This window comes from Alosa sapidissima, chromosome 24 (genome assembly GCF_018492685.1).
Source record: "Alosa sapidissima isolate fAloSap1 chromosome 24, fAloSap1.pri, whole genome shotgun sequence".
Taxonomy (NCBI): domain Eukaryota; kingdom Metazoa; phylum Chordata; class Actinopteri; order Clupeiformes; family Clupeidae; genus Alosa; species Alosa sapidissima.
The window spans coordinates 22,167,747-22,185,653 of NC_055980.1; the positions used below are offsets into that span (position 1 = coordinate 22,167,747).

The 17,907-nt window shown below is 41.3% G+C and overlaps 2 protein-coding genes across 4 annotated transcripts; one reads left to right on the forward strand and one right to left on the reverse strand.

Moving 5' to 3' along the window:
* Window positions 1-540: 540 nt before the first annotated feature.
* Window positions 541-3,838, reverse strand: ptges3l (prostaglandin E synthase 3 like). Of its 2 annotated transcripts, XM_042081939.1 has the most exons (8): window positions 3,737-3,838; window positions 3,615-3,656; window positions 3,302-3,415; window positions 2,960-3,026; window positions 2,420-2,518; window positions 1,160-1,249; window positions 998-1,057; window positions 541-866 (listed from the first exon to the last, which is right to left on the reverse strand). In XM_042081939.1, exons 2-8 carry the CDS (start codon window positions 3,641-3,643, stop codon window positions 858-860), a joined length of 468 nt encoding a protein of 155 aa, XP_041937873.1. In that variant the 5' UTR covers window positions 3,644-3,656; window positions 3,737-3,838; the 3' UTR covers window positions 541-857. The 2 variants fall into 2 exon arrangements, with proteins under 2 accessions (XP_041937873.1, XP_041937872.1); XM_042081938.1 differs by having other exon boundaries at window positions 3,615-3,802.
* Window positions 3,839-4,913: 1,075 nt separating this feature from the next.
* Window positions 4,914-16,918, forward strand: kat7b (K(lysine) acetyltransferase 7b). Of its 2 annotated transcripts, none has more exons than XM_042081893.1 (14): window positions 4,914-5,142; window positions 5,811-5,958; window positions 6,164-6,415; window positions 6,819-6,901; window positions 7,282-7,365; window positions 8,779-8,877; window positions 9,277-9,387; window positions 10,318-10,509; window positions 11,681-11,770; window positions 12,128-12,268; window positions 12,632-12,725; window positions 13,450-13,596; window positions 15,372-15,478; window positions 16,339-16,918. In XM_042081893.1, exons 1-14 carry the CDS (start codon window positions 5,128-5,130, stop codon window positions 16,432-16,434), a joined length of 1,659 nt encoding a protein of 552 aa, XP_041937827.1. In that variant the 5' UTR covers window positions 4,914-5,127; the 3' UTR covers window positions 16,435-16,918. The 2 variants fall into 2 exon arrangements, with proteins under 2 accessions (XP_041937827.1, XP_041937826.1); XM_042081892.1 differs by having other exon boundaries at window positions 4,915-5,142; window positions 10,291-10,509.
* The last annotated feature ends 989 nt before the right edge of the window (window positions 16,919-17,907 follow it).

Sequence of the window (17,907 nt, forward strand, 5' to 3'; positions counted from 1 at the left end):
TGTGGGGAGAGGGCAGTGTGCAATATGTGTGTTGGAGAAGCTTCCTCATGAAACAATGTGCTGTGTATTTGGGGGGGGGGGGGGGGACAGTGTGCTGTAAGTATGTTGGGGATGTGTGTTGGAGAAGCTTCCTGATGAAATAATGTGCTGTGTATGTAGGGGAGAGGGGGTGGGGGGGCAGTGTACTGCAAGTATGGTGAAGGGACTTACTATTGCAAGCAGAGTACTGTATGTATGATGTATGTGAGTGATGAAGATGTGTGTGTGGGCGGGAGGGATAACGGATAACGGGATGTTTTCAGATTATTTAGTTTGTGGTAGAATTGTTGTATAAAAGCATTAAAGCACTTGTGATCGTGGGATTGGTCATGGATATTCCCACGGCTGTTGTAATTATTAATTAATTATACAGTTTATGGGAAAAATCTCTGAGGGTAATTGTTGCATCATAGTGCGGAACTCTCAGTTTGCGAACGTTCTAATCACATATTTGTGACCGTACTCCCAACAGGTTAAAAATGTACACTGAATGCATACTGATTATGTAACAGAAAACAAAAGAAAGTTTATTTACAAGATTTTATCAAATAAAATTGTCTTAAATAGCACATTACAGTAATAAGAAGAAACAGCACACATCACAAGTTAGTCAATTTCAGCCAAAACACTTTGGCAAACGAAAGACGAACAGGTAGAAAATGATGCTTCAGTTCATCAGTAACACAAAAGCAAGAATAGGGAAATATCATTCAAATTTATCTGTTTGATAGGTGTACTGATTTAGATTGTTTTGCAGTCTCACTGGGTTTTAAGAGGAAGCCAATGACATTTTTGGTGATCATTTATCAGACCCAGAGTCAGTCATCCTGTAAAGACACAATAATTGTAATTCAGAAACGTTCAGAAGTCCATCACTGATCATTCAGAACAGTATAAACATGTTGGTACAGGGAAGAGGAGTGTGGGTGTAGAGATGTAGAGTTTGATGTCCACTTACATCAAAGTCAAGGTCATCCATTGAAGGTGGCGCCCCTTTTTTCTGTAGATCTTGCATCATCTGTGTTAAAAATACAAATAAAATTGAGTCAACATTGCATTGCATTACATTTATTTTCCATTTCATCAGTTAAATAAAATACGGCTTTGGAAAAATACTCACTTCTGCGTAGTACTCAAACTCTTCCCTGCCATCATCTTCTTCATTCTCCCAATCTCTCCAGTTGTCAAAATCTACTGCCATCCAGCTGGGCTGCAAGACAGGCAATTATTCACATTTGATAATAAAAAAAAATTAAGTATATCTTTTGGACTTTTTTGATCATATTCAGTGAAAACGACACTATGGTCCGACAGAACAACATAAATCAGCCGGTTTAGAAAAAAACCCGCACTTCTACCTCCACCTAGAGCCTGTTATTTGTTTTGCAAAAATCCACAGCTCCCGGTTCTTCTGGTCCAATCAGAGCAGGGCTGTGTGAGATCTGACTGTCAATCACAGTCTGGTGCAGTCTGGTGCGCACTGACAAGCATGAACTCGATGAGAGGGTGCTCGGTGGTAGTGGGGGAGGGGCATGAGAGTTGTAAACATTAAAATTTTTGTCCCCTCAATCTCCCCTCAATCTGTCAGACTTGCCAACTGCAGCTTTAATCTGACAGGACAGTGAAGAGACTGACAGGAAACGAGTGGGGGAGAGAGAAGGGGTAGGATCGGGAAAAGACGCGGGTCAGACTCGAACCCAGGTCCCCGTGGGCACTTGGGCCTGAGGGTGGCACAGGCGCTGTCGCCAGTTGTGCCAGTTGTGTTTTGTTTGAGGCCATGTGTTTGTCACTTCAGGCACCAGTTGTTACAGTTTTGTTATTACTAGTAAACAGACAGAGCTGAATTTGTATAGATTATTTCTTTGACTGCCTAATCTCCACAAGATAGCGCCAATTATTGACCTGACCCCAGCTTACTGTGTCTCTTGGCAACACAGGAGGTTTTGAGGCTATAGCAGTTCTGCGTCAATATGTTTGATAGTGCCAAGAGTTATAAACAACAATGGTGGGGTGGTGGTAGCATAGTGGTTAAGGAGAAGGGATAGCATGTAGATAAGTTGCTTCCCAGCGTCCAGGGGCCTTGTACTTGTAATATAATAAGTTGCTTGGAATAGAAGTGTCTGCTAAAATGAAATCTAAATAAATTTAAACAATCGCAAGTCAATTTGTTTGTTCTTTTACATTGCTAAATGGTCTGGGCCAAATTCCTTATACAGTATGGCCTCCTATAACATCTCTCTCTCTCTGTCTCTGTCTCTCTCTCTCTCTCTCTGGATAGCCTTTAACATTCATGATTCATCCCACAGACTCCTGATCTGAGAACAGATCACTCTTCACGATTCTGTTCTAACAGGGTTGTTGTTGACCAGTCCTGACTTACCCTGGCGGTGTCTTTGGTGAGCCTTGGCCATGCCTTATCCGGTGTTTGCTTCCTTAGCAGCAGGTTGACTGTGCGATCATACGGCCTCTCTCTGGAGTCCTGTCCAACCGAACAGTCAGTGTTTACAATCACAAACTTTTTACAGACATTTTTGCCCCTCAACAGAACCTGATTTTGAACCTGACCTTATCCAGTGTTTAGGTTTCACTTCAAATGTATGATAATTATTGTATTTTTCTTAGATGATGGCTCATTTACATACTTTACATTACTAATACATACAAATTCAGAAAAGTTGCATTACAAAAAAAAATATTGACTTAATATAATCAGCTGTGCAAGTTTTTTGGGGATATCTATTAGTTTAAATGTTTTGAAGACTGCTTTCAAATCACTGTGAAAACTGGTGTGAAAATGTGTTTATATGTTACAATAAAGAATTATTTTATTGATCATGCATGTTTATGTTCTCAGGTGTAAAGTGTGTTTTTAAAGATCATAGCCTTTATTTTACATGATATGATAATAATGTATTCTTACATGTCTCATGACTTTGTCATAAAAATGAATTTCGTTGTAAATGATGTTGTCATCCACATCTTTACAACTGCAAAAAGAACAGAGAGATACAACTTTGACATTGCTCATAACTTTGTTAGGTAACCACACCTGAGATGACAATTTTCCTCTTGTGATGGTCCAAGCTTATGTAATACCTTAGCTTTTACAAACAAATTAACCCTCCTCACCCGCAAGTCAAAGAGGACTTTTCTGCAATGTCCACCTTGGTTAGAAAACATTCTAGTAATCATAGATTTAGATGTACAATTAAATGGTATTTAAAATAGACACTACAGTGTAAAGCAACATAAGAACACTTACCATAGGATTACATAGTCATCTGTGATCTCACACTGAATATCTCGTGGCTGCTGAATGCTGAAGTTTACTATGACGTATTTCTTACGGTCAAACCACACACACTTAGCGGGAATGCTACAGAGAAAAGAATATCAGAACACCTGAAATTAATCTTTTGATACAGTTCTTGCCTCGAAAATAAAACATTGAAAATGTCAACCAAAGATCTTGGTCTTGATGAAATCACTCTTTTCAGTTTCAAACTTTAACGAGGACACGAATGAAGAGCACATGGAGTCTACTGCAGCAGAGACTTGAATGTCCATTCACTTACCCATCCTCTGGTCTCTTGATTTTGGGCATGCTGATGACCTGTCTGTGAACCCAGAATAAATTTATGTAAACACTTATTTACTTTATTTATAATGTAGGTCTAGACTACCGTGTTACACTGACCCGGTCTCTAGTAAAAGAAGACTGGTCAAAGAAAGATCCTAACAGCGTGAGACTGTCCCAGAGTGGCTATTTTTAGGGTGGGTGGTATCAGCTGTTGCTTGAGTGAGTATGTCCCAACCCCCCATTGAGCTTTGCCTTTATGGCAAGAACTTTCGAGAAAATCACAGTACTTTCTTGCTTATCCCTGGGGGCCAGTTACTAAATACACACCAGGCCTATACACTCTATACTCTCTCTCTCTCACACACACACACAGAGAGAGAGAGAGAGAGAGAGAGAGAGAAAGAGAGATTCAATGTTAGTGTACTTATATGATGCTTTGTAATAGCATACATTTGTAATATCCTTCATAGTCTTCCTTCATTATAGTATTTCTATTATAGGCCTATGTCCCAAAAATAGCCTATGGCCTACATCTATTCAAAATACTATATCCTATCCCAGTGGTTCTCAACCTTTTTTCAGTGATGTACCCCCTATGAAATATTTTTTCAGCCAAGTACCCCCTAACCAGCGCAAAGCATTTTTAGTTGAGAAAAAAGACTTAAAACAGAGCAATAAAACATATTCTTCAAGATACAGCCGTAATTTATTTTGCCGGCTCTGGTTTGGCCTTCTTTGCCACTTGTCCCTCCGTGTTTTTACAAGAATTACCTCTATGCTTCAACCATGACTCCATTGTTTGAGTTTTGACAGTGATTGACAAGTGATGGCGGGTGGCATGTGACAGGTTGGGTCAAACCATCCTGGTATGGGGGGGACTCGGGGTTTTTAGGATAATGAAATTGAATAGCCTACTGAAATATAAAATTCATTTTATGAACTTATATTTTCCTGAAATATTTATTAAATAATTGTTTTTAAAGTATTTTTGCATGGATTCTACTTTTTAAATATATGTATATTTTAAAATCTCACGTACCCCCATTTGAGAACCACTGTCCTATCCTATAAGATTAGGCTACTTTCATATTTTGTCCCAAAATATTAGGCTATAAGATTCCTATAGCCTTCTTTAAGGGGAGGGGAGCTGAATTAGTCGCCAACCTTTTTCAAAGGTTTCGTGTAGGCACTACAGTTTTTTTTAATTATTTTTTTTAATCTAAAATAGACTCTTAGCTCCATCTTGCGGCTCGAGTCGGTATGGCTGTGAGTAGTGTTGTGAATTACCGGAAGTGTGTGTTGCAGAGGAAAATGTGGCGCGAGACAGGGCGATTGTTGTGTTGTGTTCATGGTAACTTTGGGGGTTGGTTCCTCCCCGTTTCGCTAGCACGCTAACCTCACTGAATAGCGTAATAACTTCACGTCTGTTTGAGGAGCAGCTGAGAATTTATTGGCATCTAACTTATCCGATAACAACTAATCATAAACGGGCCTTGAAAGCGGAGAGCATGCCTCGAAGAAAGGTAAAAAAATGGGTCAACAGCGAAGTTGTGTTGGAGTTGCTAGCTTAAAAGCTAAGTTATCATAGTCGGCTATATTTAGCCATGTAAATATCAAGATAGCTGTTCAGAAATAATATCTAGGTCAAGGTAAGGAAAGTTGGAGTCCTACTTTTGCTTGAAATATTTATACGTTATACATCTTGATATGAAATCATTACTGATAAATTCGAACATTGTGTTACATTGATCAGCCACGAATGAAAATGGCTGGCGTTTGAATAGGTAGCAACTAGCTAACGTTAGCTAAAAACAACACTGCTGTAGTTCTTGTGCAGAAGATCTGTCAATTTACTACTTGGCGAAATTATATATTTTGGGCACATATACATTGTTGAAGAATGCATTTAGTTTTTGCGATGTAACGCGTTGAAAAATTACCTACAAACACGAGTAAATAACTGTATAGTAACGTAACAGATGGCTATCAAGTGTTAGCTAGCCGACTGATAAAGCTAGCAAATGTATGCTTGCCAGTGCAAGATTTGCTGCAGAAGGTTAGCCATATTGCTTATTGTTGTTATGACTCATTTGCTTCCTAACCCAGAACCATACATTCCTGTAACTTTTATGTTGGATAGGTTTGCATGTATCTACAGTTTGACAATTTTTTTTGTTTGACCATTTCATAGAGAAATGCAGGAAGTAGCTCGGATGCTACTGGTGATTCAGACGACTCGGTGGAACACGAGAAAACCGACAGCTCTCAAAGTGACGGAAATACACGAACCAACACACGACTCACTCGGGCGTCTTTGCGTCTCAGCCAAAGCTCGCAAGGTAAGAAGCAGTATATTGCCCTTATGGATCCAGCGCCATTAATGTACCCTCATTAATGGTTATCTACTGACACATGCACAGCTAAGAAATGATATTAGCTCGAGGTATCATTCACGTGTAATAATTTATCATATAATCTGTTTGCATTATAGTTATCAAACGGGCTTGTCAGTGTTCTCATTGTTTTGATTTTGCCTGTTCCCAGACGTGCCTGCTGACATAAAACATGTAGTGGACCGAGATGAATCTCCACCGAGGACGCCTACAGGCAATGCCCAGTCCTCGGAGTCGGACATCGACGTGTCCAGCCCCAGTGCTTCGCATGACGAAAGCCACGCCAAGGACCCCTCTCAGAAGGACTCTGACAGTGACCCTTCCCACCGCCCAAAGCGCCGTCGCTTTCACGAGAGCTACAACTTCAACATGAAATGCCCAACTCCAGGATGCAATTCACTGGGTACGGGTGCACTGAGTGTTGGCACAATGGCTGTCATGGCAAAATACATGGCAACGCTGTGTCACCTACTGTGACAGAAAATCTGAATTCCGCTGTAGACTGTGTTGACTGACTATAACATAGATTATGATTGTCTGGTAGTGATTGGGATTGTAGATAGATAAATACTTTATTGATCCCCAAGGGGAATTTAAGTTGTGCTATTTATAATAGAATTACGGTATCAGAATTATTTACTGATAACATTGTTGCCTGAGCAACCTCAAACGATAATTCCATAGTGATTGTTATGCAGCAGTGCCAGTGTTCAGACACTGTATTTTGTTCCCTCTGTCTGTGGTCATGGAAATAGAATGCTCTGTAGCCTCTAAAATCACTCACACTCCTCTTTCGTCTGTTGCAGGCCACCTCACTGGAAAGCACGAGAGACACTTCTCCATATCCGGGTGTCCGCTCTACCACAACCTGTCTGCAGATGAATGCAAGGTAAAGGATGACCTGGACTGTGGTGTCAGTATGTCTGATGTCTTATGTCTGTCATATATATGTGCACTGTGCAGACTGGCTATTGGGAAGTTTGGGAATGTTTCACACGCCAAATGTTTTTGTTTTTATTTTAATTTTTCTGTCTGAGTGCCTTTTAATGGCTGTATATTATTCAGTGTATTTGCATGTTCCCTGCGTGTCCCCCCCCCCCACACACACACACACCTCACACAAGGTGTGAACATGATTGTCTAGAACACACTCTACTCTATTCTACTCTGCTCTAGTCTGCTAGTCTGCTACTCCTGCTGGACATGAGGGTGCAGAAAACACACTGACACACTGGTCCTCTGTGTTATTCCTGTCGTTTGTTTCTGAAGGTGAAAGCCATCGACCGGGACAAGCAAGAGGAAGATCGCAGCCAGTCTCAGACGGAGGAGAGCAGACACGCCACCCGCCACCAGGTAACTCGCTGCTAACTAGCTAACTAACTGTCCTGCTGCTCAGTTTGGTGTGGATGTGTAGTGCAATGCGATCCAGTAGATGGGAGATATGCATGCAGATACGCTGGACTGAACAACCGTACAGCATAGGCGTATGCGCAGAAGTATGCTCATTGCTTTAACCTCAATCCCCAGCTGCTTTACAGAGAACTTACACAACACGTTAGGCATTGGCGTGAGTGCCAAACACGAATGAAAAAATGAATGAACGAATGAATGAATAAATGAATGGATGTGTTTCTGACAGATAGGAGCACCGTGAGAAGAAACAGAGCTGAAACTGACCCAACAACGTATAGAATTATAACTGAGGGCTACAACTTTAACCTGTTCAGAACGAATCAAAAGCACATTTGACTACTAGACCATGATGTCTTATTGCATAACCCAAGGCGCATGTGCGAGAGATGCCTTCAGCCTACCAGAAGGGGTCAGCAGAGAGTTAGCTATGAGGCAAGTTTTACACACACATGCTCGACATGCTGCAGCAAGCCCAGACCATTTGTCAGCAGATCCTCAGTCAGCAGATCTTGTCTGACAGTTATGTACCTTTACAAGCATGGGAGGAATTCATTTGTGAAAAATGTTCACCTGTCAATGCATGGCTCATATTGTTTGTATTTTGTATTTACATAACTTAATATTTCATGAAGTGCTATTAAAATATACATATATTGAATGCGCACACTAACAGATATATTGAAAGGAGGGACCCGAGTTTGCTTTAAGTCACTCTGGATAAGCGCCCTCTGGCACACACACACTAAGACAAACATAACATCTGCTGACTGAATTGGCCTAAAGGTAAATGATGTATTTCCTGTACATTTTGCCTAACAACTCTAGTAATGACAAAGACTTATAACACCTTTTACACATTTTTGCTTAAGGATCTGTCATAAACAAACCTGAACTATTGACTAAGCCTATAGTACATTTTTGAGGCTTACAGCTTTGTAGACGTTTACAGTGGGGGTTGTGGTGGCTAATGAGCTGGGCTAGCATGCAGTAGCCTGAACAGTTGTGTGTTCAATTCCCGGCATCCAATTCCCGCATTCTTGCAAAGCACTTGACCCTGACTTGAGTTGGGGACAATGGCCCTTGTAATAATAATATAATTGACGTATGTCAAGTCAAGTCAAATTTGACTTCTATAGCGCATTTATAGACGGCTGAGCCGCACCAAGTGCTTCATAATAAAGTGCTAAGTGCAATAAACAAAAGAATGACGTAAGACAGAAGGAAAAAAAAAATGAAAAGAGTAAGTCGCTTTGGATAAAAGCATCTGCTAGATGAATAAATGTAAACGTTGCAGTCGTGTTCCGTGCTTGAGCTTAGCTAACAGTGTTTTTTTTCCGGGATGTTCTTGGTCAGGCGGCCACGCCGCGGCAGGTGCGCTACAAGGAGAAGGTGGTGGAGATGAGGAGGAAGAGGGACTCGCCGCTCGCCAAGGAGCAGAAGGAGAAGAACATGGTGAGCGAGCAGGACGTTGTCACATGTGGTGCATGCAGTTTGAAGCAGGATGTTGTCACATGTAGTGCATGCAGTTTGAAGCAGTCGATGGATGGTTGTTCATCTGGAAAAACAAGTTCAAATCATTGTGTAATCAGTACATTTAAACTATGGTAGTACAAATATAAACTATGGCAGTACATATATAAACTATGGCTGCTCAAAATCAAGAAACATCAGAGTACATATGTTCCATGGTTTAATCCCCAAAACACACTCCCTCTCCTCTCTCACTCTCTCTCTTTCTCTCTCTCCCTCTCTCCCTCTCCCTCTCCCTCTCTCCTCTCTTTTTTCCCCTTTCCCCTCACCTTTCTGCCCTGCTCTGCTCCTACCCTCCCTCTCCCCCCATATGTCCCCCAGGACCACCGCCAGACCCACGGCACGACCCGAGAGCCCCTCCTGGAGAACATCACGAGCGAGTACGACCTGGAGCTCTTCAGGAAAGCCCAGGCCCGCGCCTCAGAGGACCTGGTAAGACCTCTCCCTCTCCATCTCTCCTTCTCCATCGCTCCCCTCCCCCTCCCTCTCCATCTCTCCTTCTCCATCGCTCCTCTCTCTCTCCATCTCCCTCTCTCCTTCTCCATCGCTCCTCTCTCTCCATCTCCCTCTCTCCTTCTCCATCGCTCCTCTCTCTCTCTCCATCGCTCCTCTCCCTCTTCTCCATATCTCCCTCTCCATATCTCCCTCTCCATCTCTCCATCGCTCCTCTCCAGTCTGGCTTCAGAAAGTAAAAGTCCTGCCATGTGTTGGTTCTACCTGTGCACTTAACACAGTAGGGGATTTCAATTCAATTTAATTGTACTTATAGAGCGCCAAAACATCTCATGGCGCTTTACAGAGTGTTAGACAATCAGAGAAAAGAAAAGAAAAGAAGGCCCATGGGTAACAGGGCGAGATTTCACTAAATAGCTGAATTCCTTTCTGAAGCAGAACTTCTACACCTCTGCTCCGCACCATCTCCCTCTCCTCAAGCACCCCCTGTCCCTGTGGCTTTCCTCTCCTGTCTGATTTCACGTCACATCATTCATATAAATTCTAATTTATCCAACACATGTGTCCAAATGCACCTCACAAACGTCAACATATTTCTTCCGTTCTTAACCTTGTGGTATTTGTAAGGCTCTATTGTTTAGTGAACATTATGAAACACTTATTCAAAGTGACTCTCAAAATGAAGTACATGAAGTGCATATCGTCATTTTATGAAATATATAAATCAAATATATGTGATTCTGCTGTCTTAGACTCTCTGTTAGCTGGTTGTCTTAAGGAGGACCTGTCCTCTCAATATTTATTGAGTCATTCTTTCCATGTTTGTGGTGACAGTGACATTTCTGCAGCATTGTGACATAATAAATGACATTTCTCTTTAAGAACCCGCTTGTCGCTCTTCGATCGCAGGAGAAGCTGAGGCTACAGGGTCAGATCACGGAGGGCAGCAACATGATCAAGACCATCGTGTTCGGCCGCTACGAGCTGGACACGTGGTACCATTCGCCATACCCGGAGGAGTACGCGCGTCTCGGCCGCCTCTACGTCTGCGAGTTCTGTCTCAAGTACATGAAGAGCCAGACCATCCTGCGCCGACACATGGTACGGGACAGAGACCCTCAGGCTACGCCCCCCCCAGCTCCTATTGTTATTAGCTTTAGGTGCTAGTGGACAGTGCAGGGTTCCCATCTTTTGTAAAAGTTGTTGTGCCGTCAATATCTCCTACAACACTCATTAGCGAAATCTAAGAGATACGTAGTAGGGTATGCTATTAGGAAAAAACTGATAGCCTATATCCCTTCCGTTTTTAAAAATAATTCCGTTGAACACTGATATGCTACAAACATTTGGGAAAGGCTGTCGCAAATCTATCGAACAGGTGGTCAATCAGAGATTTCAAACGAACGAGGGAACAACATGTCACAATGCAACATCCTGTTTTCCCTTGATGAAAGTGAAACCATGAGTTTTCCCACATCTCAGCTTTGGCCAAAGTGTTCAGAAATAATAATTTTCAGTGATATAACCTCATTGAAATAATATTCATTTTCCATATGGGGTCTTAGAAGCCATCTGTTTCCTTCTAGCCGCAGTGTTTTTGCTGCAAACATAATCAACCTAAGCGTGCTCAGATGACGTGATAGACGAGGTGCTGTTGCTCACCTGTCCATCATCGTAAAGCCCGATTTGATTGGTCCGTCCAGCTCTGGGCGAGCATAGCTGCTCCACAACGGAGCAATGCCAGACCCATCTTCCCGACCTCAAATGTTGTGGCCGGGACTAAGTTCGGCTGGCAGGCTATTCCAGACATGGAAAGTCAGTGAATTTTATCATTTGTGGGGCAAAGTCATGGAATATCAGGGAATTTTGTTATAGCAGTTTAAAATGTACTTGCCAAAATACATTAATGCTTTAACGCTTGTTTGAGTGGTTGTGGTTAGCCCAACTGTGCTTATTCAATGCCCATTTAGTCATCTCCCACTCTAAAAAAGTCAAAGATTCTTGAACGCTATGTGGCTACTCTGAAATCTTTGGTTGGTATATTGTACGATTAATTCTACAGTAACTCATGGAAATTCAGGTTTTTCGTCAGGGAAAGTCATGGAATTTTACATCTGATTTAAGAGTGGGAGCCCTGATAGTGGTAGACAAAGATGACATTTATCTTTTACAATTTGCATTGGCTTACTATGGAGATCTTATTGTACCTATATATATATATATATATATATATATATATATATATATATATATATATATATACTTCTTGCAGGCAAAATGTGTTTGGAAGCATCCACCTGGAGACGAAGTCTATCGCAAAGGGGCCATCTCGGTATTTGAAGTGGATGGGAAGAAAAATAAGGTAAATGGTTTTTACCTTCATATGGACCCTTTCAAGAGAGTTCCATTATCAGCATCATAGTTGGCCCCACAAGGCTTCCTTTTTAACATTCCATATGTTATCTTAATGCAGAGGAAGTAGATTGGGGCCCAAATAGAACGTTCAAGCATTGTTTTTGTTTTTATTGTTGAAAGGCTCTATAATAGCTTATTAGTAATTTTCAATGGCAAATTAACTTGTAATAGGGAGAATGGCACACATTCCCAGCTATGTAAATATTGCATTTTGTGTACACGTCACATTCACTTTTTAAGGACGTACTCGACCGATGCGCTAAACGGACCCCAGGCCACACTTGACCTATATTCTCAATTGCAGATCTACTGCCAGAACCTGTGTCTGCTGGCTAAGCTCTTCCTCGACCATAAGACACTCTACTACGACGTGGAGCCCTTCCTGTTCTATGTGATGACCGACGCTGACAACACAGGCTGCCACCTGGTGGGATACTTCTCCAAGGTGAGGAGGTGCACAGATGACCCCTTGGAAGCCCATGGGCTTCCCATGCCATTCTCGTTCTCATAACAACTAGAGACAACTGTTTTTGTTTCCCCCATGAAATCCCCCTGTAATGGTACAGTCCAAAAATCGACTTCCCTTCGAATTCTGTTTTATGCAAGTAAAAAAAAAAAAAAACATATTAATACCATATTAACTGCCCCCGTGCATAAATCAATGTATAAGCTGCGGCTAATAGTTGGGAAATTATGGTAAGAAGGAGATTTAACCAAATGGTTACATTCTGGTAGAGGGTCAGGGTCCAGGTGAAGTGATTCCAGTCTGTAAAACTGTGTTTAATAAATTTCCCCTCTTCCTTCACAGGAAAAGAACTCCTTCCTCAACTACAACGTCTCCTGCATCCTGACCATGCCCCAGTATATGCGGCAGGGCTATGGGAAGATGCTGATCGACTTCAGTGAGTACCAGTCCACTCTATAGTGGTGGTTGCTAGGTTGTTGCTAGAGTAATTATGATGATTGCTAGGGTGTTACTTTATCTCTAGCCACCTGTGTTTTTTCTCTGGTTGAAAACTGAGGTGCGTTCAAATTCGCAAACATTTGTGAACAGTGTTCTGCTTGCCTTGAGTTTTTGGCGAACGTGTGTGAACAACCCCAACAGTCTGCGGAGGTAGTTCTCTGCAAACATAAAGTGGAACAGGTCGTGAATGGAATGTTAATGGAATGTTAACACCAAATCGTTCAAATGTAACTGTTCAAAGAAAACATGTTCACCACAAATGTTCGCCACTGTTTGCCAAATTTGACCGCACCACTGATATTTTTAAGTAGCTCAAATAGACCATGTTGCATTGTTGTTTTATTAACTTTATTATGTTTATGTTCATGTTTATGTAATGGTATTTGGCAGACACTTGTGTCCAAAGCAAAAGTCAAATGCATTCAATTATTAAAGTCAAATGTAATTAGTTAAATGACCTTTAATGTCAAATAATTATGTAATGTTGTAAGAATTTGCTAGAAACAATTTTTTCTTTCACAACAAACTCAAACACACAATTTTCTATCCGTGCTCTTGGAGGAATATATGCGCACTACAGTGCTATTAGTATAGCACACTCACAAGTCAGAAAGTGCTGTTGCCCTCTTTGACCTTGACCCTCTGACCTTGACCCCGTGTAGGCTACCTGCTATCCAAAGTGGAGGAGAAAGTGGGGTCACCGGAGCGCCCCCTGTCTGACCTGGGCCTCATCAGTTACCGCAGCTACTGGAAGGAAGTGCTCCTGCGCTACATGCACGACTTCCAGGGCAAGGAGATCTCCATCAAGGGTAAGACCACCACCACCTCCTCCTCCTTCTCCAGCTGCACCATATAGATACTGTTATATACTATTATGACAGTAACTACCTCCACCACCATAAGAGTAAGCGTTTGCCTGGTCGGTGAAAACTCAAACGTTTACAAAGGTTGGTACAAAGGTACGGAGGTTTGAGTGTATTAGCATATTAGCGGGTGGTTGCCTGATGGCTCCATTAAGGGTCAGACCCCCCTCTTCCAGCTGTGCTCTCCACCCTACTCCAAACCAAACATGGGTGTCGCCATGACACTTCAGTGTTCCGAAATCCGTTTTTCTATTTCCGGTAGAAGCATTGTATTGATTTTTAATCTGATGGACAGTGCCTGGTTCATCCTAAGCCATGCAAAAGTAAATTTATATTTTTTCCTGTCAGTCATATATTATATAAAATATCTATATTGAGTGGATAATTGTCAACATTTTGAAAGAAATATATAAGTTGAAGCATATTCTAGTTAGCCTGCTGAGACTGCACTAAGTTATTATGTACACAGAATGGACGAATGATGAAAACCAGATGGAAAAAGGGTTTCACGAATAAGGTGAAGACTCATAGCCTATATCCCATTATGACCGTAACTATCACCACCACCATAACGGTAAACATTCGCCTGGTCATTGAAAACCCAGAAGTTAAAAAAAGATTTGTGTTTTGCTAGAGTGGTGGTTATGAAGGCTATATGTTTTAGTAGTGGCTATGATGATCACTGCAGTGCTATTTGTTTGGTTGGCGGACGTCAAAGCAATTTTGATTTTGGTAAAAACTGACACCGCAACAAACACAATCACAACGGTAATCATCAAAACCACTGCCACTACTAATTTAACCATCTGGAAATATGTGGAGCTTTTTTCAGTTACTCAGCAACGCTTAAAGCAACACCAAAACGTTTTTTGTACCTTAAAATAATGTTTCCAAAATCGTTTCAGTGGTTCATCAACCCGTAACAGAGTGAACGGCACTTCTGCATTCGCTTTGCGACCCTCTATCAGCTATAACCGCACTATGTAAGTTTGCCAGATCGAGTAGCTGTAGTTTGATGGAATGAGACATAAGAAACTACAAATATGACTTGCTTCTGATGTCACAATACATCATGCTTTGTTAAAATCATGCAACATACTCTACTTGTCTGTGGACATTGTTATTTCCAAAGCCGGTGCTGGATAAACAAATATCATGCATGCGACAGAGGAAATGTGCTTTGGTGTTGCTTTAACTGAAAGGTTATGTTTTGGGCTACTGCTGGAGTTTCATTCAGATTTATATCAGATTGCACTCAGCTTCAGCTTTTTTTTTTTGGTGAAAATATTGGAATGCTAATATTCAATAAGCTAATGGCGATTATTGTCATAAGGACAATGCTTGATAAAGCTGTCCTGTGTGCATGTCATGTTTTTTTTTATGGATTTGTTGATCATTAGTAGGCCCAGACATGTAAACAAGTAAATAAAAAAAAAAATGGTTGAAGCAGAAACAAGAAGTTACAACCTGTACATTAAAAAGGTAGCACATGTCATAAAGGCCTGGTCATATGTGTGGTCATAGTTGCGATTGATCTCGTAGGACACGTCCTTTGTGTGCGTACAGCATTTCTGTCCCTGGTTTGCCTGGACATGCTCAGTGTGAAGTGTATGCTAAACCTCTCGACCAGTGAATGGGAACTGCTCCTCTCTCCCTCTTTGGTGAAGTGGTTGCTAATGACTCTTTCAAAGCTGTTGTTTGTGTGTGTGTGTGCTCCTCAGAAATTAGCCAGGAGACAGCAGTGAATCCCGTGGACATTGTGAGCACGCTGCAGTCTCTGCAGATGCTCAAGTACTGGAAGGGCAAGCACCTGGTGCTGAAGAGACAGGTACGGCAAGATCTACCACGATCCCCTTCGACTGCTCTTTGACTAGCACTTAAACTTCCGCACTCCTCTTGTAGTCATGTGTTGTGTGTATAGTAGTATTTATTGTTACCTAAGGTCTCATGAATGGAGTGTTATTTTTATAAGTCACATTGGATAAAAGCTAAATGGATACATGCAAATATAGAAGATCTCCTCATAATCTTACACACATAGGGCTGAGTTGAAACCAATAAAGGAAAATAAATTGGAATGTCACAGATTTTGCCTCAGTCACGCTAAAAGTCCAGAATCCCTTTTTGTTGTTGGCTCTTGACTCCCAGGGCGGAGATGATGTGGCCTAAAAATGAGCTCTTATTTCACAGATTTGCTGAGTTTGCCTCAGTGACATTTGAAAACCCCCCAAATTATTTTCATTTTCATGAGTTCATTTTTCTAAACTTTAATAACTGCCTTTAGGATCATTGGCATCGATATAGGACGTTCTACTTCAACAGTTGATAATGCCAGTGCTCAAATTTTTTGGGAAACTTGTGATCTAGGAATGACATTGTATTGTATATTGTATTTCTGTTAAGCACATGCATTGGTCATATGGTCATTGGCCATAAGAGGCTATCAAAGCTTATTTCTTACAGTTTTGTGAAGAAAGCAAAGCATACAAGCCACAACCTATTCTGGGGTGCGTTTCCAAAGGGCATAGTTGCTAACCTGTTAGCAACTTAGTTGGTTGGCAATGGGAAATTGCATTGCAACCAACACAGTTGCTTACTTAGTTAGCAACTATGCTTTTGGGAAATGCACCCCTGAATTTTAGCCAGCGTTGTTAATAACTCTTTGTTCGTTGCGTGCAATTCTTGCAGGATTTGATTGACGAATGGAAGGCCAAAGAGACGAAGAGAGGCAACAAAACCATCGACCCCAGTTCTTTAAAATGGACGCCACCCAAAGGAACATAGAGGGGTGAAAGAGTCCTCATCTGCCTGTACCAGCAAAAACCACAGCCACACCTGAAGTGTCATGACCTAAAATTAGAGATCTATGAAATGAAATCCTAGTTGCCGGTCTCTTTTTATATCAGTGAAATAGTCTAATATGTATTGAACTACATTTCCCCCCCCCACACACACACACTTTTGATATCATTGTATTTATTTTTATTTTTATTTTTATAAACACCATCTCATCAAAATCAACATTAAGCGATATGTTGGCCCATGAATTGATTGTTTAAGCAGCAACGTTGCTTGTAGAATGTGCAAATTTCTTGGTGTTTTCTTATTTCTTTGTTTTCTTTTTGACTGTTTATTTTTTTTTTCTCAGATACTAGATATGGCAGAGAGCCCAGTAGGGCCTTGCCAAGAGACACAAAAAATGAAATGATCCATTTGATGGTTCTTGTTTTACATGTTTCTATCTTCAAAATATAACTTTTGATCTGAAGTACTGGTTGGTTCTCCTTTCATGAAGCGATTACATGCATGCTTAACCTGTTGAGATTTTTTGATGAGCGACATTTCAAGCATCTTAATACATGAGCCATCAGAGGACCAAGGATCAGGCTCTTGAAGCCCCTTAAGGATGATGAGCCTTGTTTCCTGTAACATCATAAGCAAAACCACTTCAGATACTTTTAACAAAGTAGAACATTATATGCACTTCTCTGGCTTTATAGCAGCACAAGAGTCAGTATTTGAGGATTATATTCCTTCTCCATATAACAAAATGACATGCAAGGTTAGCCTAGGCTTACCCCTTAAGACAGGTTTGTCTTTAATCCATGTTCTTGCAATAGCCTACCCCTCTGAGATGACGGTGAAAATGTGTTTGTAAACACATATCAATTTTCTGTGTCCTAACGACATCACTTAGATGGATAGATAAACAGAGGCACTACCATCACATTAAAGGTACAGTCTTTGGTTCTGGTTGAAGGATGTTGATATTTGAGTTGGATGGATTATGAACCCCTGGGCATAGACTTTTCTAGAAAAGTTAATACCATAGCAATAGTAGCCTCCACCCCCCCAGGAAGAACATTTTGAAAAACAACCCCTTAAATGGTGACTTCTGGCGAGTTTTGTAGAATGGATTTAAGGCACCTTGCTGTGAAAAAAGATGGCAATTCTAAAGCATTAATATCACATTGTGACCTGTGTTATTTGACTGAGGGGCCCCATTCAGATATTAGGAGTGAATAACATCCCTCATAGTATATGATTGAGGGGCCCTATAAGACATATCACGTAACATAACCTGTGTTATTTGACTGAGATGCCCTATTCAGATATTAGGGGTGGAGAACGTAGTAGTGACTTCACGCAGATGCTTGAACTTCAGGGACCTGTAGGCCTGTTCAGTAATCCATTCTCGAGTTCAACAGTCTAAACACCTCTACTGTCCAAGCTCCTGGAGCAATGTGCTGACTAGCA